We start from the raw sequence: 25,026 nt of genomic DNA on the forward strand, positions 1-25,026 counted from the left end.
CTAATAATTAAGCACACCTTTTATATAGGGTGTTGATGTCATTACACCACACCCCTCCTCATTAGAGATGCACATCACCTGATTTACTTAATTTTTATACATGTTGCCCTGATCTAAGCTGTATAGGCTTGAGAGCCAACTACCAATTATCATGTGATCAAAATACGCCTAATAATTCTGCACACAGTGTATATATGGCGATGTGCTCTATTGTAGTGAAAATAATATCTACTACTATGTCTTCCTTTCTTGTACTGCTACATATTTCCCAGTCTGCCTCAGGGTTGGTGGTGCTGTGCCATCGTACAGAGCAAGCACTGCCATGCAGAGGGGCTTATGTAGGAGCCTCTGTAGGTCACATCAAGACTCAGACTGAGCCTCAGGATTAGGATGGCAGATAATCTGGATAAATGAGCATCGAATATTAATGCCCATTTCTGCCATTGTTACTTCTTACCACCTGCAATCATTGTAAATCTCTGTATTTTTATTCCTAGATAATGTAATTTGCTGCTTATTTAATACGATAATTATTGCGTGCATCAATCAAAACTGATGTGAGATACAAACTGTGATGGCAGTGACATGGAGCTATTACTTTCTTGCTGTCTCTTTTATATATTTGCTTTCTTGAAGGGGGTTTTCTGCTCTGAAATTTGGATCCGCATATGCATAGGTTCTTTCAGGGAGCCTTTAACAAAACTGACAAGACTCCCTTCAATGTTTTTGGACATGCCAAAGGACTGAATGTGCTAAATATATTTTTTAATTTTTGCGACTCTGAATAACTTACCGGTAATTATTTTTCATTCAACATAACTGGACAAGGGCTTATGAGTTGATTTATATCATTTTTTTGGAACCTATAACTTATGGATTGACATATATTACTACTTTCTAAAATGAAATGGGAAAAAAAATGCTACAGCTCCATCATTGCTCTCTGTATAATACATATTAATCCTTTCACAGTTGATGCCTTTGCCGCGGCCTTATCAAACTATCAGGTAATTCTTTAAATAAAAAACAAGCATTGAAATGTATACACTTATACTATATGGGCCAAAGTAGTGGAACCAATCTTAATCATTGAATTCAGGTTTTTCATTCAGACCTATGGCCACTGGTGTATAACATCCAGCCGCTCATCTTGCCTTCTGCCCTCACTAACATTTGTGAAAAATGGTTGTAAAGAGCTCTCTGGTACAAGGGTGGTCCTCTAATAGGACGTCAGCAGTGTAACAAGTCAGTTCATGTTATCAACAAGTTACCGTAGCCTGCTACATTGCATAGTACATAAGTCGCCCTCACTCTGCTGACTCAATAACTGTAGAGTCCAAACCTCATTTTATAGAAACATCAGGACAAAAACTGTGCGTCGGGAGCTTCATGACATGGGTTTCTGTGGCCAAGCAATGGCAAACAAACCTTACATCACCAAGCACAATGCCAAGCATCAGATGGAGTGGTATAAATCAGCCACTAATGGACTCTGGAGCCATGGAATTGTATTATGCTGAGTGACGAATTATGCTTCTTTATTTGGAAGTCCAATGGACAAGTCCAGATTTGGCAAATGCCAGGAGAACATTACCTGCCTGGCTAAATTGTGTCAACTGTAAGGTTTGGCGGCAGAGGGATAATTATAGGGGTTATTTTTATGGGTTATACTAAGCCCCTTAGTTTGAGTGAATGGACATCTTAATGCTTAAACGTATCAAGACATTTTTGACAATTGTATGTTTCCAACTTTGTGGGAACAGCTTGAGAAAGGCCCTTTTTTGGTTCCATCATCACTGTGCCCAGTGTTCAAAGCAAACATGCATGGGTAGATTGGTGTGGAAAAACTTTACTGGACGCACAGAACCCCAATTTCAATCTCATGGAACACCTTTCGAGTGAACTAGAATGTAGATTGTTAGCCAGGTCATCTCATTCAACACCGAACACACTCCAAAATCTTATAAAAAGCCTTCCGAGGAGAATGAAGGCTGATTTAGCCACACAGTGGGGAAAAGTAGGTACAGCTACTCCATATTGGCAGCCAATTTTCAAGATAATGAATCCTGGCTTTTATTTTGTATTCAAAGCGAGATTCATTTTTCCCCCAAACCTTGAGGAAATTACCTATGATTGCTTTGCTTCAGATTTTCAAATGAGTATTGACATCTTTACTTTAAAGAGATTTTCTAGGACAAATATACTGATGACCTATGAAATGGATGGGTCATTGATATCAGATTGGCTAAGGTCTGACACCCCTGCTGATCAGCTGTTACCATGTCCCGAAGAGGCCAGAACTACAGTGTACGGATCTAGAAAAATATTACTTTGTACACTGTGTAGTGCTCATTTGCAGTTGTCGCATTACCCTAAAGTGACCGCTTTAGGGTATGTAGGGCTTGGTGCTTTCCCTCCATACACAGTAGACCTGCTATCAACTGAACCAAGCAGAGTTGTTCTAGCTTCTTACAATGTCTACCTCTGGCCTTTGCTGGACCTGGTAACACTTGATCACTGGGGTTGTCAGACCTCCACCAGTCTAATATTGATGAGCCTTCCATTTATGTGTATATAAATAAGGCACTAACCTTGCTTCCTTCTCCAGGCCCGGTGAACATGTGATCATTGTGTGGAGGGAAATGGAGCTGCTGAGTCTTAGGAAACCTAGAATTCCCCTGAATCTGGGGCTAATATGCCAGCCCCAGATACAAGGGAAAATCCAAGAAAGTAAACTTTATAAAATGAGCAGCTGCTTGAGTGACAGTTGCACTGGAGCAGATAATATATTCAGAGTTATCTCCTCCCTCTGTTAGAATTAGCATAAGTATTATACAAACAACTCACTTTGTCTAGCAGGACCTGTGAGATCATACCCATATGACCAGAAGGGGCGGGGCCACAGCCACCAAAGCTGGATACCAGGTCACATGGGTATAACCTCACACAGGTCCTTCTACAGACAAAGTGAGTTGTTTGTATAATACTTATGCTAATTCTAACAGGAAGAGGGGATAACTATGAATATATGATCTGCTCCAGTGTAACTGTCACTCAAGAAGTTGCTCATTTTATAAAGTTTACTTTTTTGGATTTCAAAATTTAAACATCCGAGCTGACCACTACAGGTATGTATAGAATCAGCCTGATAGTGCCCGTATAGCACTGGCTTTAGGTTCTATACGAAAATCCTGGTGATTGGGTCTCTTTAAGGTCTTTTAACACCCTACTGGGAGGCACAGTGTATAAAATAGAAAAGAAAGCATAAATTGAAAACCGTTAAACTTAAAAGAAACACTGCTAGTCTAAATTGCTTGTAGCTTCCTCCCCCCATCAAAAAAATAAATTCTAAGGTAAGGGGAGCGCAGTTTAAAATGTTTTCCTTTCGTCACGACAGCACCCACGAGAGAGGGATCCGCCCCCTTCAGGACAGGAAACCTACAGATAAAAAGGGGCGGTCCCCCTCCCCCATCAGTTGGTTTCCTGTCCTGCATGGATCGGAACCTACAGTACCTGGGTCCAGTTGAGTCCGTGCAGTCTCCGGGGGAACGGCGGAGCTCAGGATCCGGAAGCACGGTCGGTGGAGCTCCCCTCGTGAACTCCGTCCTCCGGTGCACCTCGTCCTCTTTCTCTTTGTCCGGCTTTGCCTCCAGGGAAAAGACGCCTGCAAAAGAGCGCTGGTAAGTATGCTGCGTGCGGACCGGAGGCTCTCCCTGTGCCATGTGCCTGCTTCTTCCGGGTTGCACAGCACGTGTGTACGGCGGGGGGTGTGTCTGGGTCCTGCCGCGTCGACGCGCGCTCTCTGCTGCAGTGACCTGGAAGTACACAGGAGCACTTCCGGGGGGGAACGGACCGGGGAGGTACCTGGAGAAGCCTGCGGACCCCTCCATCCTGAGCCGGACGCTGCGAGTGACGGTGAGTTGCTGTACGCGGTCGGGCCGGAAACTCTCCCTGTGTCGCGTGCCTGCGACTTCCGGCTGCACGGCGTGTGCTCACGGGAGGGGGTGTGTCCGGAGCCTGCCGCGTCCGCGCTCAGTCTCCACGGCGGTAGCCCGGAAGTGCTACTCCTCCTGCGGCTCGGAGGATCGGAGAGGAGTCTCTGCCAGCCCTTCCCCCTGGCCACCAGTCCGGGGTCGATACCTCTCTGGGTAGAGGTCCCTCAGCCTTCAGCACACCATCTAAAAATACTGTGGTATTACTGGCCGTGACTCCACTGCTCTCAGTGAAAGGCGACACGGTGGAGTCTGCACTGGGGGTGCACAGGGGTTTTTTCGGGGCCTCTGAACTGATTCATACTTCATGCTCTTATGCACTGCCTAGGCCTCATGCATTACCGTTTGCTTCAGGCCCAGAAGCCAGGCCTTGGAACTTTTGTGCTGAGTTTATACCGTGTGGCTGTTGTTGCTGTCTCATGTTCTATTTGGGCCGGCAGTCTCATATTTGAGCTTCCGAATTTCTCTGTTGCTCCTCCTTTCTGTGGTTGCATGGCCCTTGTATGTTCCCACTATTATATCACCGGTCTACTCCTTCTGTTCTGGGGCACATATTGTGGTTCTTGCACGCTCTATGGGATGTGGGACCTTCACCTCAGCTGGATCTCAGGGTGGATTAATTGGTTCAGGTGGGACTAATCTGACTCTTGACAGCCTTTCTCTGGGTAGGTTTCTTCTGGGACCACGGTCTGTTTCTTGTGGGCAAGTCTGCTGTGCTTTCCTGTTCAAGGCTCCGCCTGCACCTCTGGCTTTGCACGTTGGGTGTCTCAGGGCTCACTGCTTAGGCCTTTGAATTTCATGGAGCACCCTGGCTCTCTGCCTCAATGGTGTACCCTCGTGGACTGTGCTCGGGGCCTCTGTGGCCTCTGGGGCCTCCTGGCCTCTGGGGCCTCTGTGGCCTCGTGGCCTCTGGGGCCTCCTGGCCTCTGGGGCCTCCTGGCCTCTGGGGCCTCCTGGCCTCTGGGGCCTCGTGGCCTCTGGGGCCTCTGTGGCCTCTGTGGCCTCCTGGCCTCGTGCCTCCTGGCCTCCTGGCCTCGTGCCTCCTGGCCTCTGGGCCTCTGTGCCTCCTGGCCTCTGGGCCTCTGTGCCTCCTGGCCTCTTGGCCTCTGTGCCTCCTGGCCTCTTGGCCTCTGTGCCTCTTGGCCTCTGTGCCTCCTGGCCTTGGGCCTCTGTGCCTCCTGGCCTCGGGTCTCTGTGCCTCCTGGCCTCGGGTCTCTGTGCCTCCTGGCCTCGGGTCTCTGTGCCTCCTGGCCTCGGGTCTCTGTGCCTCCTGGCCTCGGTGCCTCCTGGCCTCGGGCCTCGGTGCCTCCTGGCCTCGGGCCTCTGTGCTTCCTGGCCTCTGTGCCTGTGTGCCTCCTGGCCTCTGTGCCTTCTGGCCTCTGTGCCTCCTGGCCTCGGGCCTCTGTGCCTCCTGGCCTCGGGTCTCTGTGCCTCCTGGCCTCGGGTCTCTGTGCCTCCTGGCCTCAGGCCTCGGTGCCTCCTGGCCTCGGGCCTCGGTGCCTCCTGGCCTCGGGCCTCTGTGCTTCCTGGCCTCTGTGCCTCTGTGCCTCCTGGCCTCTGTGCCTTCTGGCCTCTGTGCCTCCTGGCCTCGGGCCTCTGTGCCTCCTGGCCTCGGGCCTCTGTGCCTCCTGGCCTCGGGCCTTAGTACCTACTGGCCTCGGGCCTCTGTGTCTCCTGCCTCCGTGCCTCGTGCTTCCTGGCCGCGTGCCTCTGTTGCCTCCTGGCCTCGTGCCTCCTGCCTCTGTGCCTCCGGGTCTCGTGCTTCCTGGCCTCATGCCTGTGTGCCTCCTGGCCTCTGTGCCTTCTAGCCTCTGTGTCCTCGGGGCTTCCTGGTCTCGGGGCCTCCTGGTCTCTGGACCTCCTGGCCTCTGTGGCCTCTGTAGCTTCCTGGCCTCTGTGCCTCCTGGCCTCTGGGCTTTCTGATCTCTGGGCCTTCTGGTCTCTGGACCTCCTGGCCTCTGTGGCCTCTGTAGCTTCCTTGCCTCGTTGGCTTCCTGGCCTCTTGACCTCTGTGCCTCTTGACCTCTGTGCCTCTTGGCCTCTGAGCCTCTGGACCTCTTGGCCTCGGGGCCTCCTGGCCTCGGTGGCCTTTTGGCCGCATGGGCTTCTGGGCCTGTGTTTTTGGTCTTGCGCCTCTGCCCTGGCGCCTTGTGCCTCTTGTCTCGTGCTTCTGACCTCGTGCCTCTGGCCTGCCCCCTCTGCGTCTCTAAGCCTTGCGCTTCTGTGCTTTACTCCTTTGCGCCTCTCACGCATTGCGCCTCTGACGCCTTGCACCTCCATGGCCTTGCGCCCTGGCTTCATGCTTCGCCTCTTGAGTCTCTAGTCTTGCATCCAGACATGGGGGGGGGACTCCTGAACGGGAGGTGTGCCGCCCTTTTCTTTCGGACTGGTTTCCTGTCCTCGCTGGGCGGATCCCTCTCTCGGGGCAGCGGGAGGAACAGGCTCAGATATTCCTTATTGCTCCCTTCTGGCCCAGGCGTCCCTGGTTCTCCCTCCTGAGTCACGTGTCAGTCACGGACCCCTGGGTTCTTCCGTCCCGGCCAGACCTCCTGTCACAGGGTCCTTTCCTTCATCCTTGCGTCAAGGGACTCCACTTGGCGGCGTGCATTTTGACAGGGCGTTGCTAACATCCCATCCCTGCTGCAAAGTAGACCGCCAGTCAACACCCGACAGTATGGTCGGATGTGGATACTCTTCCTTGCCTCCCTTCCTGACTCCTCGCCTGCTGTGGTCCCGATCTCCTCTCTTCTTGCGTTCTCCAGTCGAGAAGGGTTATGGGTCTCTCGGTCAGTGCCCTCAAGGTGCTTGTTTTTGCCCTGGGCGCCCTGTTCAGTTCCCATATTACGGGTAACGGTGGGTTATGCACTTCATTACGGCTTGTGGGCGCAGCCGGCTGGTCTGTGTAGCCGGCGCACCTCCCTGGGATCTTGCTCTGGGTTTGGACGCCCTGACCCTTGCACCCTTCGAGCCCCTCTCCTCCTCGTCCGGTACGTTGCTGTCCCTGAATCCCTGCCTCTTAGTCGCCCTTGCTTCTGCCAGGCGTGTTCGCGACCGTCAGGCCCTGTCCGTAGATCCTCCTTTCCTTGGGATATTCCGGATCGGATTGTTCTTCAGACGGACCCGGCTTCTTGCCCAAGGTGGCGTCCCAGTTTCACCGCAGTCGAGTGCTCATTCTCCCTTCCTTCTTTCTGCCCTTCTCCCTTCCTTCGTTTTCGCAACCTAGACGTGGGGGACCCTGTTCTCACCTATGTCGCTAGGACGGCCCCTTGGTGGCAGGATAGGACTTTGTTTATTGTCTTTCAGGTTTCCAGACGAGGTCCTCGAGTAGCACTACATGCCTTGGCCCGATGGCTGAGGGATGCTGTTTCCATCGCATATGTGGTGAAGCAAGAACCTCTGACCCCCTCGGTGAAGGATCGTTCTCCTAAGGCGGTGGCCTCCTCTTGGGTGGCCATGGCAGACGTCTCCATCAACTGTATTTGTAAGGCTGCGACCTGGCCCTCTCCTTCCACCTTTTCCAAGCACTACCGGCTGGACCTTTGTTCTTCCGCTGACCTTGCGTTTGGGAGCTTGGTCCTTCTCACGGTTATCCCACCCTTAGTGTGTATTCTCTCTAAGTCTCTCGTGGGTGCTGTCGTGACGAAAGAAAAAGACTAAATTACTTACCGGTAATGGGATTTTCCAGAGTCCACGACAGCACCCTTTACACCCCTGACCTTCCTTTATTTGTTTTTTCACCCTTCGGTGTCCTAGGGATTTGTTTTGTTTACTAATTCATTGGCGGTTCCTCTCCCGTTCTCTGCAACCAACTGATGGGGGAGGGGGACCGCCCCTTTTTATCTGTAGGTTTCCTGTCCTGAAGGAGGCGGATCCCTCTCTCGTGGGTGCTGTCGTGGACTCTGGAAAATCCCATTACCGGTAAGTAATTTAGTCTTTTTTGAGGTCGTTGAAAACAAAAATGAAATATCATTATCAAATATTCCTATTTTCTTTACATTTTCCTTTGATATAAAAGAATCTAAAAATGTAGTAAAAATTAGCTCCATGTGTCGTAAAAATATGAAGCAAAAATCATTTGAATATCTAAACGAGAAGTTTGTATACTGCCGTTTAAAAGAAAAGCACATGTTCGAGAGAATCCGAAAATGTGCCGGTCATGAAATGGTAATGAATGAAGCCAAGGTGCATGTAAACTTTGGACTTCAGCTGTACTTATAGTCTATACTGTAGACTCTTTTCTAGATCTGCTCCCACTTTTGGGTGACCTTGAGGATGCAGATCCCTATTGCTTTGGCAAAGCCTTGATTGTTGTGACTTCCCGAGCAGCGCACACCTCACCGGATGATCTTTCTCCAGGAAGTTCTCGTGGTTACTCATAACTGGGTAGGACTGGCATGCTCCCGGGATCATGCTGGTTTTTGTTTAATTATATTCATGTCATATTATTCTGATAATGAGATGGAGACTAAAAGCAGAGCTGATGCCAAGGTGCAGTAATTCTACCCTGCCACGTTCATGTTCATAGCCAAATAATGTTTTGCGGCTGCCAGGATTTCCCAATTAAATTTTCTGTCTGTTAAGCCTACAAGCAGAATGCAGCTTCTCCCTTGGCGAGGGCCCAACTGCTTCAGTGTAAACTGGAATATAATTGTGTATGCCGCACACGCTACCTGTCCTCATTGTATAAAGTGCAAAATGTTCCAGTAGTTACCTGGATTGTCAGATGGGAAGAATAGAAGATCCTCTCGGATCACTCTCAGTTTCTGTATGATACATAAATGCAGAATTCATACATTTAGCACACTTGTTATATTCTGTTGTTGGGTTTGTAAATTCGTGTTCATAGGAAAAGCTGCTGCTATCAATATGCCATGATGATGAGGAAGATAATTTTGTCAGCTTCTGGATTTAGCAGAAAATGCACTCCTAGTAAACAATAGACAGAATCAACAGCGTAGTAAATAGACTTAACGTTTTTTTTACTTCTAGAAAAGTTGACCCCTAACAATTTCTGTTTTGTAAAATAACAGACTAAGGCCCTGTGCGCACTGGAAAACGGAATTTTCTCAAGAAAATTCCGCAGGCACTGAAAGATTACCGCACACGCGGTAAAAAAAACACGACAAACCGCACCCAAAAACCGCATGTGGTTTGCCGCGGTTTGCTGCGGCTTTACCGCGGTATTGTTCGCGGTATTGCCGCGGTTTTGCTGCGTGCGGGTTGGTACATGTGCTTTAATGCATTCAATGCAATGAAGCACATTGATGAAAAAAAAAAAAGTCTCATTTCCTTCTTAGATAGCAGACAGATAAATAGATAGAAGAATAGATAGAGAGATAGATAGTTAGCTAGAGGGATAGATAGACAGAGAGACAGAGAGTCCCTGTGAGCACACGCTGCATTTCTCACGGTCGGTAGTGAGTTCACATTACCGTCCGTGGGAAATGCCCTGTGGTTACCTCTGCTGTCTCATTGCGAGGCTGCATTCATTCAGCGCTGTGTCAGTCGCGGCTAGATGCAAGCATCGCAGGACGTGGATTACGCCGGAGCTGTGTGTTTCGGGTGGGTTAATAAACGGGTGAACAAGGAGCTTTTTTGTGTTTTTATTTAAAATAAAGGATTTTTCGGTGTGTGTTTTTTCACTTTACTTACGGTTTGATCATATCAGCTGTATCATAGATGCTGCCATGATCAAGCCTGGACTTCAGTGGCGGCGATCCGCCGCCATTATCTCCTTATATTACCTTGTCTGCCACCGCATCACGGCAGCAGGAAGAGCTGGGGACACGCCGGTACTGCCGCATAATGGATGCGACAGTCCCGGGGAAGCTGCGGCTGATATTCTCGGCTGCGGGAGGTGGGAGGGAGGCGGGGGACATTAACCCTGCCCCTCACCCTCCCCAGCCTGAGAATACCGGGCCGCTGCTGTGTGTTTACCTCGGCTGGACGGTAAAAATACGGTGGAGCACACGTGTTTTTTGTTTTCTCTATTTCCGTTTGCTTTCTATGTGTATTCTATATGTCTGTGTGTGTGTGATCTGTGTGTGTGTTTACTCTCTGTAAATGACATCACTTCCCTGCAAACCGCAGGCAGCAATGTACATTACCGCAGGTAAACCGCGAAATACCGGAGGGAATAACGCAGGAAAACGCAATGAACTGCACAGAATTTGCTGCCTGCGTTATTCCCTGCGGGATTTCACGATTACATTGCAGTCAATGGAGTGAAATCCCACAGCGACGTGCGGAAAAGAAGTGACATGCAATTGTTTTTGCTGCGGGAATCCCGCAGCAAAACATGCAGCTGTCAAATTCCGCCTAGTGTGCACAGCATTTATTTTTTCCATAGGTTTTGCTGGTGATTCACTGCAGAGATGTTATGAACATTTTCTGCAGCGAAACATGCAGCAAAACCGCAGGAAAAAGCGGTAAGTGCGCACAGGGCCTAATAGTTCTCACTTTTCCAAGGTCGGATGCCGGCTCCCCACTGCTTTTTTGGTCTTTGTGCTTTGGCTGCAGTAATGACGTTACGTTGACAGCTCACATCACCGCTGCAGCCAGTCACTGAGCTCAGTGATTGACTGCAGTAGTGATGGGAGCTGATGATGTGACATCACCGCTGCAGCCAAAACACAGAGACCAGAGCAACGGTAAAGAGCTTGAGTACCCTGCTTCCCCGAAAATAAGACATCCCCTGAAAATAAGACCTAGTAGAGGTTTTGCTGAATTGCTAAATATAAGGCCTCCTCCTAAAGTAAGACCTAGCAAAGTTTTTGTTTGCCCGCCGAACAGAACACCAGGGCACGTTGTACATAGAAATAATGGTAGTAGCAAGAAATTCTTGATAGGATTCACAGTTTGTCTGTTTATGCTGGTTTGTGATGACCACTACTATACAGTATATCATTTTCATTTTTCTTTTTGTTCAACAATAAATGTGAATTCTTCTTCATGGAAAAATAAGACATTTCCTGAAAATACGACCTAGTGCATCTTTGGGAGCAAAAATTATTATAAGCCACTTATTTTCGGGGAAACAGAGTAGTAGGATGGTGAATATTGGCTTGCTTTGTTATTTTAGATTACTTGAATCCTTTTAGGACCATTTTTCTAAAAATGGAAAAACCCTTTAAGGTTTGTGTTGCTTAAGACAAGTTCTGACAATTCTTATTGAAAATATTTATTTCCTGACATTTCTCTTTATTGCATTTTTAACATTTTTTGTAAAATCTGAAGTTTCCCCCGATACCAGCCACTTACCCCCCAGATGCTGCAGTCAATAGCAATGGTGGTATCTAGCGCTCAATCTATCACACATAGCTCTCCAAAAATTGAGGTGCAAGTGGGCATCCTAAAATAAGACCTCCAGACGTTCAATAGCTACATGCCTATTGGGAAATCAGCAGTTGAATTATTATGCAAATTAGGCTGAACAGCTTTATGTAGATCTGAAACCTGTCACTCCAGCTCTATTCCCCATCTACTCCTTGATTGATGGCTTCTTTGCCGAAGTCAAACAACATAGAGGCTGTCAGTCAAGCAGGAGGAGGCTGTGCTGGACCTGGAATTGAGCTGGAGTGACTGAGGCTTCATATTTTTCAGCCTCCTTTGCATAGCAATACAAACCCTGATTTCTCAGTAATGAACATACATGCTGGCCATGTAAAAGTATTGCTGGACTTGAGTTTGAGAGAGCTACATGTGCATTGAAATAGATTTGGGGGTGAAATCCTGCTGAGCGATTGCCTTTAGAGTCCCTATAAATTGAACAGTTCTTCACAACAATGATGACTATTCTTTATCTGTCTCCCTCGCAGATTGATGCTCTAAAGTCTGCTTTAAAGACTGCTATAGCTAGTCAATCGGAAAAAAATGAAAAGACTGAAGTTTCAGAAGATATGTCGGAACCGTCTGAAACCTTGGAGAAGACGGAGGCAGATTTTCTACCAGAATACCTTTTTAGGTTTCAGGTGAGTTGAAAGAAAGAAATCTTTAATATGTAAATATATAGTTTTCCTCTTTGCCACGCTGACATTTTCTTCTTCACACTTCACTGCATGGAAAACGCATCAAAATTATATGTAAATCCATCTCCAGGAGGAAATTTCACAAGAGGGATCCAATACTCAAGGTCACATGTATCGCATTTTATTTTGCCTTTGTCTGCCCGGTGTCTCCCAGCCCCCACTGTCTTTCTAAGAAGCAGAAACCTATTAGCTAAAGTGTCATTGTAGGACCATTACTTATCCTTGAAAGCTGTCTTATGTTAACACAAATCACTAAATGCAAGGTACATAAAAAATGGTCCGTCATTTCTCCAGTAAATGAAGGCCTCAGTAGAGCTCAGTAAATGGCAATTATTGCATTACATGCAGGAAAAACTCCTAGACTTGTGGTTAAACTCATATTGATTGGCTATGACATTTCTGAAGGCTGAACAAGTAATAATATTCTAGGGTCCCCTCGTGTGGATGTTCTGTTAATATTAGTTATTGTAGAAGTGCACAATTGGGGATCACCACTGCATCATTCCACCTTAGAATGTTCTGTTTTACACGCCATTCTGCCGATGACAACTTTAATAAATATTTGTATCCTTAGAACTTTGCATTGTGTGCAGTTCCTCTGTTGTTATGCTTGGAAATGTGAATACAGTGGAACCTCGCTTAACGAGTAACCCAGTTAGCGAGTATTTCGCCTAACAAGCAAAGCTTTCTGTAAATTTGTTTACGAGAAAGCCTTGCTGTACGAGCAAAATACTCACCGCACACACTTCCAGTTCCGTACATCCACCGCGCTCTTGCAGTCCACACAAACAAACACGCACACATGCACACACACATATTATGCTCACCTTACCTTCCGCTCCCAGCGTGCTGACGTCAAAGGCAGGAGCCACTTGCCTCTGATTGGCAAGCGCGCTGCCTTTGAATAGTGGCTGACAGGGGAAGGTCCTCCCTCCACAGGATGTGTATCCGGTAACCATCGCGACGAGGGAGGAACTTCCCCTGTCAGGCGCTACTCAAAAGGCAGCTCGCTGGCCAATCGGAGGCAAGCGGCTCCTGCCTTTGACGTCAGCGTGCTGAGTGCGGAAGATCCTGGTTACCCGATACACGTCTTGTACGGGCGAACTGCAAGTTCCAGGAGACCGGCGAGGGAATGGAAGGTAAGGTGAGCATAATCTGTGTTTGTTTGTGTGTTTTTGTGCGTGTTTTTGTGTGTTTGTACGTGTGTGGATTGGCACAATAGGGCACCAGGATGGGATATTTCACAAGTTGTGGAACAAATTGTCTGCATTGCAATGATTTCTTATGGGAAATCTTGCTTTGCTGAACGAGTAACTTGGTTAACAAGCACAGTCCCAGAACAGATTGTCCTCGTTAACCAAGGTTCCACTGTAATTTGTGAGCTAGGCATTACTATGTGCATACTTGGATGGGCTTATTGGGAATATTTCCTTGAATATGAAGCTGGGGAAAAAAAAACAGGTGGCATGACTCTGCCCTATCTTTCAACGGTCCAAAGAAATATGGACGCTGAAATCCAACATGGCTTACCCTTCTTTTCTGTGAGAACATATATTAAAGGGAATCTGCTTCAGGTTTTTGGTGCCCCCATGTGAGAGCAGCTAGATGTATGGGCCGGATCCTTGAATCTAGCAATATATCACTTACTGGGCTGTACTTTCTCCTCTACCAGTTTGGTGTATGCAATTGCGCTCCCGAGTGGGATGCGTGGTTTCCTGTCATCAGTCACCTGGGCGCTCCTGTCCAATCAGGGCTGCTGCGTGGTCACGTGGTGCAGTCAGGCGTTCTCAGACAGGTTCCTATATGAGCGGCACTCTTTATTCCGCCCCTTCCTCTTCTATCAGTGGCACCATATTTGTGACATGATTACCTGCCAGAAGCTGTGACTCGGGATTCCACACCCATGCACAAGACACCTCACTCTGGATTCAGCAGCTAGTGTCCTCCACATCACAAGGGTGCTCCACCGCTGGACCGCAGACCGGGTAGGCTGTTCTTAGCTAGGAGCTGATACTTGGGGTTCACCAACTGCATCCCTGCACTACTCACCATTCTTCTGTATTTTCTCCCTATCTTGCTCCTTCATTCTTTCTGAATGTTGGAGTCAAGAGCGTATCGAGCATGCCCTCCGGCCTAGCCCACACTTGTCACTTATTCCGAATGTGCTGGGTGTAGTAGCAAGTTCTCTACCAGCCAGTTTATATCCCATTGTGCTGCCTGTACTCCTTGCATATGTCTGCACAGGGGACCACTATGATTTCGGAGGAGAATGTGTTTCCTGCCTGGGCCTGTGATCTAGCGTAAGCTGTCACAGAACTAATTAGGGTGTCCAAGGGCCCCTGGTTACTGTGGTGGAATGTTTTCTGGTGTTTTTGGCCATCCCGGGAGCTCTGACTGTCTCTGCGAGTGAGTCCTACCCTCCAGTGAATTCTCACTAGCATGGCAGATCCCAGCTGCGATCTAACTGCCCCCTGATTTCTTCTCTTTCCAGATATCCATCTCAGGATAAGCACCCTGCAGCCTTTCCATTTCCACTGGGAGTACATTTTGCCCAGCATTCAGATTCTAGCTCCAGCGCGTCCATCTGCACCCATCAGACCCTAGTCTATAGACTTTCGTCTCATCACTCAAAACCACCCGTCTACTTTTTGTACTTTTTTGCAAACTCAAGCCAACACTTCTTAATACGATATTGAAGTTGAGGCTTCTTCACCTTTCTTCAGGCCACCATTCCAAACTTATGTAGCGTGCTTCGATTGATGTTTGTGATCTCACTGTTATGAAGCATACGAGCTACCTTCACTGTCGTGTTTGTCACTCCATAACTGATAGACCTTGTTATGAGCTGACTTGAATATTTTTCCTTCACGTCCACTTCTTGCCTTTGGAATGGATGGACAGACTTCATTTTGTATCCTCCTAACTTTCATGGCATTTATTGATGCAGTTTGACAATCTTCTTGGCCTAGAGACCGCTATCGATGATGGATGATGTGGTTTCTCTTTTCTTATAAAAGTGTCTTCATGGCTATCGAAGCTGAAGTTTTAAGCAAGTGAGGTCTCTTGGAACCAGTCATTCAGATGATGATCAGATCACATATATTTATTGTACTTGTAAGGCATACTTTTGCTGGTTTGAGTCAACTAATACTTTTCCAATGTCCTTTTCTTTGCCAACATTGCTTTCCTTCTTACAGCCGGGTTGGAATTAGTGCAAGCCCTTAGCTCCCTTAAGGTTCAGGTTTTCGACTAGGCAATGTTATTTCAGAAGAACTTGCCACCGGACCCCACATCAAGACTTTTCTCCAGGGATGGCGCATATCAATCCGCCTTATCGGCCATCTTTCGATTCCTGGTATCCTAATTTTGGTTTTGGATGTTCATCAGTTCCCCCCTCCTTTGAGCCTCTCAGAGAGACCTCGGCTCCTCTACTTTCTTAAAAGTTCGCTTTTCTTATAGCCAACACTTCTATCAGAAGGGTTTTAAAACTGGAGGCCCTTTTTTGCCGCGTCCCTACCTCGTTCTTCACCAGGATAAAGTTGTGCTGCGGCTGGTTCCTACATTCCTCCCGAAGGTTCTCTCAGCTTTTCCTCTTAATAAAGGCATGGTCTTCCTTCTTTTTGTCCCACTCCATCTCACCCAATAGAAAAGAGACTTCACAATCTGGATGTGGTCAGGGCTTTATGTTGCTACTTGTCGTCCATTTAGAGGGCCTCGTAGGGCTCAAGCCGCCTCAATAGTTACCATTTCTCGCTGGATCAGAACAGCAATTATTCAGGCTTTTAAATCAAAGAACAGTGCACTCACCTTCAGCATCAGGGCGCATTCTATGCAGGTGGAGGGAGTTTTCTAGTTGGTCTGTCACCGTGCTTCAGCCCTGCAGCTCTGTAAAGCAGCTACGTTGACATCACTTAATACATTTTAAAAAGTTTACATTTTACACCTTTGCTTTCGACAGATGTAAGCTTGTACAGAAAGAGTCTGCAAGCAGCAGTGGCTCAAGCCTCCACTTGAGCTTCTCCAGGAAGTTCTCTGATTTCACCAGAATATTTACTTTTCTTTTCCCCACCCTAGGGACATATTAAATAGCCACTGGGTTAAATACACAGATTAACAGTTCAGGACAGCAGTATTGCGCAATAGGGTCACCATATGCGAGAAAAATTCTTTAAAATTTAACTTTTAATTAAATTATTCATAAAAATGAGGATAATCCTCACTGACAAACAAACAAACAATACAAGAATAGGTTTGGCCCCTCCTACTTTTCAAGAGTTCAATGCAAACCACAAGTAGACTATTACCGCTAATATAAAGTGGAACTTTTTGCCCATGAATCAGGTGCCAGTTTCATAAAGTCCACTGATAAATGAAGAATTGGAATTATCTCACCAAATTCTGATATACCACATATTAAATTCGAATGGGTTCAGGCATCCTCCTGGCGGAACCTCATGATTATGAAATTGTACCTCCCTAGGGAGGTACAATTTCATAATCATGAGGTTCCGCCAGGAGGATGCCTGAACCCATTCGAATTTAATATGTGGTATATCAGAATTTGGTGAGATAATTCCAATTCTTCATTTATCAGTGGACTTTATGAAACTGGCACCTGATTCATGGGCAAAAAGTTCCACTTTATATTAGCGGTAATAGTCTACTTGTGGTTTGCATTGAACTCTTGAAAAGTAGGAGGGGCCAAACCTATTCTTGTATTGTTTGTTTGTTTGTCAGTGAGGATTATCCTCATTTTTATGAATAATTTAATTAAAAGTTAAATTTTAAAGAATTTTTCTCGCATATGGTGACCCTATTGCGCAATACTGCTGTCCCACCCTAGGGACAGCTTTATGACGTCCCATGGTTCTGTGTTCCCCAATGAATTTATAGAGAAAAGTAGATTTTTGGTATCTGTTTCTTGTTAGTCTTCATTGATGGACACCGCTCCCTCCCTTGTTAGCCGATTGGACGTGTTTATAATTCTTATTTTTTTTTTTCTTCTGTTACTGCTTTCTCACAAAATTGAGGAGGCCAGGTGCCAACAGGAAAGGAATAGGGAGCTGGGGAGGGACCCATTTTTAATTCTATGTATTACTAATGTCAGCCTTCAGGTGGCAACAGACTGTCCCATGGTTCTGTGTCCCCCAATGAAGGCTAATGAGAAACAAATTTTAAGGATAATGTGTTTCTGTATTATACACTATAAAGTGAATACCACTACTACTTATTTAGTTTCCAGTATGATGATTAATTTGTTGGTGCAGTAAAATATTAAAAAATTGAAATTTTTTTTCTGATTTTGTTTCATATTGTGTATTTGATTTTATTTTATGACTTCTAGTTGTCAGCGTAGGCAATATGTACTAGAAACAGTTTTATTATCTGTTCACTGTAAAAATGAACATAGAACTGTATTAATTTCACATTACTCATTAGCCCTCAACATATACAGTACCAGTCAAAAGAGTGATTGAACACAGCTTTTCATGCAATAATTTTTCTTGTTTTTATTGGAATGTGCACATAGTAGATTCAGTCTGAAAGTATCTAAGCCACGAAGGAACATACTGTGGGTACGGAAAGTATTCAGCCCCCTTTTACATTTTTCACTTTGTTTCATTGCAACCATTTGGTAAATTCAAAAAGTTAATTTTTTTTTCTCATTAATGTACACTCTGCACCCCCATCTTGACAAAAAAAAAAACAAATGTAGAACTTTTTGCAAATTTATCAAACAAGAAAAATTGAAATATCATATGGTCATAAGTATTCAAACCCTTTGCTCAGATACTCATATTTAAGTCACATGCTGTCCATTTACTTGAGATAGTTCTACTCCTTAATTGTAGTTCAGCTGTGTTTAAATTGATAGGACTTGATTGACTAGACACACCACTCTATATAAGACCTCACAGTGCATGCCAGACCAAATGAGAATCATGAGGTCAAATGAACTGCCCAAGGAGCTCAAAGACAGAATTTTGGCAAGGCACAGATCTGGCCAAGGTTACAAAAGAATTTCTGCAGTACTCAAGGTTCCTAAGAGCATGGTTGCCTCCATAATCCTTACATGGAAGAAGTTTGGGACCACCAGAATTCTTCCCAGACCTGATCATCCAGCCAAACTGAGCTACCGTGGGAGAAGAGCCTTGGTGAGAGAGGTAAAAAAGAACCCCAAGATCACTGTGGCTGAGCTCCAGGAGATGGGAGAAAGTTCCACAAAGTCAACTGTCACTGCAGCCCTCCACTAGTTGGGCCTTTATGGCAGAGTGGCCAGACTGAAGCCTCTCCTCAGTGCAAGACATATGAAATTCTGCATAGAGTTTGCCAAAAATCATCTGAAGTTCTCCCAGACTATGAGAAATAAGATTCTCTGGTCTGATGAGATGAAGATAGCACTTTCTGGTGATAATTCTAAGCGGTATGTGTGGAGAAAACCAGGCACAGCTCATCACCTGCCAAATACAATCCCAACAGGGAAACATGGTGGTGGCAGCATCACGCTATGGGGGTGTTTTTCAGCTGCAGGGACAGGACGACTGGTTGCAATTGAAGGAAAGATGAATGCTGCCAAGCACAGAGATATCCTGAAAGAAAACCTCTTCCAGAGTGCTCTGGATCTCCGACTTGGTTGAAGGTTCACCTTGACCCTAAGCACACAGCTAAAATAACAAAGGAGTGGCTTCAGAACAACTCTGTGACCATTCTTGACTGTCCCAGCCAGAGCCCTGACCTAAACCCAATTGAGCATCTCTGGAGAGACCTGAAAATGGCTGTCCACCAACCTTCACCATCCAATCTGACGGAACTTGAGAGAATCTGCAAGGAAGAATGGCAGAGGATCCCCAAATCCAGGTGTGAAAAACTTGTTGCATCATTCCCAAGAAGACTCATGGCTGTACTAGCTCAAAAGTGTCTACTCAATACTGAGCAAAGGGTCTGAATACTTATGACCATGTAATATCTCAGTTATTCTTGTTTCAAGAAATTTGTAAAAATGTCTACATTTGTTTTTTTTCTGTCAAGATGGGGTGCAGAGAGTACATTAATGTGAAACAATTAACTTTTTTGAATTTACCAAATGTCTGCAATGAAACAAAGAGTGAAAAATTTAAAGGGGTCTGAATACTTTCTGTACTCACTGTATACGAAAACAAGGAGTAAAATAATAGGTGTGAAAAACACCAGAATATGTGCTGAACCTTAGATTCCTTCACACATTTACAACCTTTGACATACATTTATGTCAAAGGTCGTATCCCTGCCTTTGATGTTGGCTCACACGCCAAGCCCACATCTTTCCCTTCACATGTTGGCTGATTTAATCAGCCTTCAAGTGCCTCTTAACAGCCGCAGATGGTTGAAGATCCTACAAAGGTTAACCAGTTAAATTCCTCTGTCAATCTCTTGACAGCGGGATTTAACACACGTCAGCGGTGAGCCCTTCATTCCCTGCTCCCATCAGCATGTCCTTGATGTGGTCCCATATTAAGGGCTAATTTATTATGTACATGAGACATTTTAGCAACAGCTTCATTGGTCAATGTAAAAGGGGTGAGAAGAAAGTTACATCCTACTGATATTTTCAGGCAGAGAAATTTTCAGGATAGAAGTTTGTTTTTATTTTATTTTTATATCTTCCTATTAGGACTTGAGTACAAAACTTGATTCTCTTGGCAAGATTGACCCTGCTAACCTCGTGAGCGTGACCACCAGCTTCGTCCAACAAAAGCTACCAGAATTTGAGAAGCCAGATATTGAAAAATATGAGACTTCTCTCAAAGAATGGGAAGAAGATCAGTCTGGACTCATCAAAAGAGAGAAGGAGTTGAGAGAAAAAGCAAGGTTGCAATATGAAGCCTTGCTTGCATCCAGGGCCTCGTCCACTGCCTAACAACTTCCAAGGCTGATGCACATTGTATATACCCCCTATGGAAGCTAGCACAAGCTGTTTTCCATTTGATGTACCACTCATTTTTCTTTATGTACTTTATCATGCTCTGGCTCTATGGTCAATTTGTAGCATGCAGAGATTTAAACTTGCGCACCATGGAACTTGCCTGGATGCTCTTGTTTTCTTCAGAATGCTATATTTCTATTGAGTATATATAATACAAATATGGTGAAAAAAATGACTTTATTGATAAATATTCTCTACAATTCATGTAAGTAAAGTAATGGGCATTTGCAGTTGATGTTCTTTACATTTCTTGAAGGATACAAGTACATAACAGTCTAAACTTAGATTTTCATTTTATTTTATTTTTGCATTTAACATTTGTACAAGTGAAATGTCATAGAAACAATTAAATATACACATTTATTTTATTTTCTTTCTGGTTGGGGCAGGGAATCTTTTATTTTTCTTTTGGCTTTCTACAAATATAAAACCTGTAAATTCTGTGCCTTCATTTCTTCGCTTTTAGGCTTAGATCACATTGATAGGTTTTAATATCTATGCATCAAATGGTACAACAGCATTTACCTGGCTTTATGCTGTTTTAATTTACTATTTATTTTCATTAATTTTCACTTAGTATTGGACATTATTTCTAAAATATACAATCTGTAAACCATTGGCAACCTACAAGTGGTAGATCCATTATTCTTGTCATGGTGTCCTCTTGCTTGCCAGATGGCACCTGTAGTTTGCCTTCTTTGGCTTCATGGCTTGTGCACGGTCTTTATGAAAGTCTTCCCAAATATCCCGCATGATTCCAAGAAGAAGAATTTCTGAACGGTGTCCATCTTTGATCCATGCAAAGCTATTGAGAAACAAAATGAAATAATTTTGATGGGGAATTAAAAATTAAGCTAAGATAATGTGGGTACATAGTAGTTAGTACATCTCTGTCATCATTTGCAGTGATTTTGATTAACTTCGTATAAAGTTAAGCTATCCTAGTAGGATTTTCCTGACATTTTTCTTAGTTGCAGAAGAAGCCATAGTGTGTTAAATGACTTACAACTTCCCACTGTTGAAAGTTATCAGTCAGGAGAAGAGTATACAAATGTTTCCAAGGCATTAGATATATCATGGAACACTGTGAAGAAGGTCATCAAGAGGTGGCTTAAATTTGGCACAGTAGTGACATTACCTAAAACTGGGCAACTTAAATATTGAAGAAAAGATAATTGGTTCAGGAGCTGCCAAGAGGCCTACAATAACATTAAAGGAGCTGCAGGAACTTCTGGCAAGTACTGGTTGTGTACTACATGTGAAAACTATCTCCTGTATTCTTCATAAGTCTGGCCTGTTGGGTTGAATCAAGCTCAACAGACCCACAATAATAGACATTGGAGGCAGCATTATGGTCTGGGATTGTTTTTCAGCAGCTGGAACTGGGGTTCAAGATAGAGGAAATTTTAAACAGTCCCAATTATCATTTGATCTTGCATCAAAACCTCGTGGCGAGCATCTGCCCTAAATAAGCTTGCGCACAGTTTTTGAAGGAACTTGGCAGAGAGGATGCTCCGAATATCTTGGCGAGCCATTGATCTGTGGATGTAGGCTTGCACAAATCCTTCTGTCTCTTCATGTAATCCAAGACCACTTCTATGATACTGAGATCAGAGCTCCTTGGGGGTTTTTGTTGTAGCCAAATATTTCACATTGTGATTCATAAGTCCAGAGCACATGCTGCCATTTGTCTGCACACCGTTCCTATGCTTTTGGGCATATTTGAGTCGCTTGGCCTTGTTTCCAGGTTGAAGATATGGCTTTTTGCCTGCAATTCTTCCATCAAGACCACTTCTGGCCAGACTTCTTCAAACAGTAGATTGGTATAGCTGGGTCCCACTGGCTATTGCCAGTTCTGAGTTGACGGCACTGCTGGATATCTTCCTGTTTGAAGGGAAATAAATATGTTTTGGCCATCCACTGCTTTTGCGGTCCTCAAAGTTGACCATTTCTTTGTGTACTCAATGCTAAATAAATACAGGCAGATACTTCTCCATGATGCAATACCATTAGGTAGACAGACATCCGATTTGCTCCAAGTTTATTCTGCAGCAAGACAATGATCCTAGGCATGCAGCCAATGTCATTAACCCCTTAACAACCGCCAATGTATATTAAAACTGGTCGTTAAGGGCACTTATTCCTTACTGCCGTTTTAAAATGGTAGTAAGGAATAAGTGAACAGCGCCTCTCCTCGATAGCGGAAATTCTGGAGGTGACAGCTGTATATGACAGATGACACCCTCTGGCATCGCGCCCTACCAGTTTTGGAACACGACAGCGGTATTTAAGTATTTCAATGGGAGTTAAAAGGCCCTCTTTGACAGCAACTGACCACCGCAATTGTAATTGCAGGTGTGGATCATTGCCTTGGTATCTTGAGGTCATTTAGTGATCCCAGGGTACGGTATTCATGTTAGATCATGCAGTGTACGACAGGCTCTGTCAAGGAGACACTAAGGCCCTGTGCGCACTAGGCGTTTTTACCCGCGGTTTTACCCGCGGTTTTGCTGCAGAAATTTCTTGAGAAATGCTTGTGATCTTTCTGCAGACATTTCCCAGCAAAACCTATGGGGAAAAAAAAAATAGCTGTGCGCACACTGCGTTTTTTTCTCAAGAAAATTCTTTCTGAAGATTTTCTTGAGAAAATTTCTTGAGAAAATGTGCATGTGACTTCTTTTCCGCAGGTACCTGCGGTATACCCCCGATATTTCACTCCATTCACTATAATGTAATCGCGAAATACGGGGGTATACCGCAGGTAGCAAATGATGTGCGGTATACCCTCGTTATAGCCGCGATTTACCTGCGGTAATGTTAATCGCTGTCTGCGGTTTTGCAGGAAGTGATGTCATTATGACAGAAGAGGAAGCGGAGCAGAGTAAACACACAGATCACACTCCCTAGACGTTGCACAGAAGCGCTTCCGTGTGACCTCCAGGTGCCCGTGCAGTCTGTGTCCCGCTCCAGCCCCGTGGCTGCCTGCACTCCAGTGTCAGTGTCTGCCCGCAGTATCAGCAACTTGTCACCCTGCAGTGCGTGCAGCCGCGGGGATGACGAGCGCTGCTGTCAGGAGGTGAGATGAGATCATTACCTGCTGTGACGATCTCCTGCCTCCTGACGTCACCGCTGTCACTGCCGTCTATGCCCGCGGCCCGAGACTGTCACTAGCGGTGACGTCACGGGCTATCGCGATACTGCTGAGAACGCGGCGAGCATAGAAGGCAGTGACAGCGCTGATGGCAGGACTGCAGGAGATCATCACAGCAGCTAATGATCTCTACTAACCTCCTGATGGCAGCGCTCTGCATCCCCTGCAGTGACCTGGGCTGACCTATTGATGTTAGCTCAAGTCACTGCATTGCTCTCCCAGCCAATGGGGAACATTCTGTTTTTCATTGACTGGGACTGTGACTATGGTATGGATCGCCGTGGGACCCCCTTATTGGATTACGCCGGACCCGGATTTGATTGTTCTTGTCAATAAATTGGTGAAAGAGGGAATGTGGATAGTGTTTTTTGAAATAAAACTTTTTTTGTTGTCTATTTTTTATTTCTTACTGACTGGGTTCGTGATGTCAGGTATCTGATAGACGCCGTGACATCACTAACCCCAGGGCTTGATGCCAGGTGACATTACACATCTGGCATCAACCCCATATATTACCCCGTTTGCCACCGCACCAGGGCAACGGGATGAGTTGGGGCGAAGCGCCAGGATTGGCACGTGTAATGGATGCGCCACTTCTGGGGCGGCTGCAGCCTGCTATTTTTAGGCTGGGGAGTGTCCAATAACAGTGGACCTCCCTAGTCTGAGAATATCAGACCCCAACTGTCCGCTTTATCTTGGCTGGTGATCCAATTTAGGGGGGGACCCCACATTTTTTGTTTTAAATTATTTATTTAATGTAAAATAACAGCATGGGTTTCCCTCTGTGTTGGATTACCAGCCAAGGTAAAGCTGCCAGCTGTGGTCTGTAGGCTGCAGCCGTCTGCTTTACCCTATTTGGCTACAAAAGATGGGGGAACCTCACGTCTTTTTTTTTTTTTTATTATTATTTATTTTTTGGCTAAATACAAGGCTAGGCACCCTTTAGTGCCACATGAAAGTCACTAAAGGGTGCCAGCTTAGAATATGCAGGGGGTGGGACATTATATAGGTCTTTCTCATCTATCTATTCATCTATCCATCTTTCCCTCTATCCATTATCTGTCTATCTATCGATTATCTATCTATTATCTATATTATTTATTGCAGTTCAGCATAAAAAAAACGCAGGGACCAACCTGCGGCAAAAACGCATGCGTTTTTCCCGCGGTTTTGGTGCGTTTTTTTACCGCAGGTGCGGTAATCTTCAACTCCCAGAAGTTTCTCAAGAAATGTTCTTGAGAAAAATCACTTTTCTAGTGCGCACATAGCCTAACAGGTCTCAGATGCTGCAGTACAGGCGTAGTGCAATACATGACACCAGTGATCCAAGGAAAAAATATTAATTTTCTTTTAGCTTGTCACTTAGTCCAACTGTAGGAAATTAAGTAAAATGTGTAAAAAAAAAAAAAAAAGTAAAAAACACAAATAGCTCACAAAATGCCGAAAACCGTTTTTTCCACTAAAAATGCAGCATTTGCATTAAAATAAAAACAAAAAAAAAATCGCCATGTCAAGAACAAGCTGATGTTTAAAACTGTCACTTTATTTATTTCGTATGGTGAACAATGTAAAAAATATTAATAAAAAACACTCCAAAAATGAAACTTTTGTCATCATTCAAACACACAAAAAAATTGACTAAAAATTATTAAACAATCATATGTACAAAAAAATATGATTGAAAAAGCCAAAGCATCCCACGAAACACAAGCCTTAATATGGATCATTTGGAAAATAAAGTTACAGCTTATGTTAAGTTATGTCAATGCAAAATCAAATTCATTTTTGTAAAATGGTTTTTAGTGTGTAAAAGTAGCAAAGCCCAAAAATTATATAAATTATATAAATGTAGTATCGCAATCATTTTACTGACCCAAATAATAAATTGGTCTG

General features: G+C 45.1%; 1 protein-coding gene across 1 annotated transcript in view; it reads left to right on the plus strand.

Annotated features, from left to right (window-relative positions):
• MRPS27 (mitochondrial ribosomal protein S27) overlaps nucleotides 1–24,737 on the plus strand; it is a 150,352-nt gene extending 125,615 nt beyond the window's left edge. The window contains exons 10-11 of the mRNA XM_075325246.1: nucleotides 11,810–11,962; nucleotides 19,671–24,737. Of these exons, the coding sequence (XP_075181361.1) occupies nucleotides 11,810–11,962; nucleotides 19,671–19,916 (399 nt within the window). The 3' untranslated portion in view covers nucleotides 19,917–24,737. The remainder of the gene's footprint in view (nucleotides 1–11,809; nucleotides 11,963–19,670) is intronic.
• Nucleotides 24,738–25,026: the final 289 nt, after the last annotated feature.

This window comes from Anomaloglossus baeobatrachus, chromosome 1 (assembly GCF_048569485.1).
Source record: "Anomaloglossus baeobatrachus isolate aAnoBae1 chromosome 1, aAnoBae1.hap1, whole genome shotgun sequence".
Taxonomy (NCBI): Eukaryota; Metazoa; Chordata; class Amphibia; order Anura; family Aromobatidae; genus Anomaloglossus; species Anomaloglossus baeobatrachus.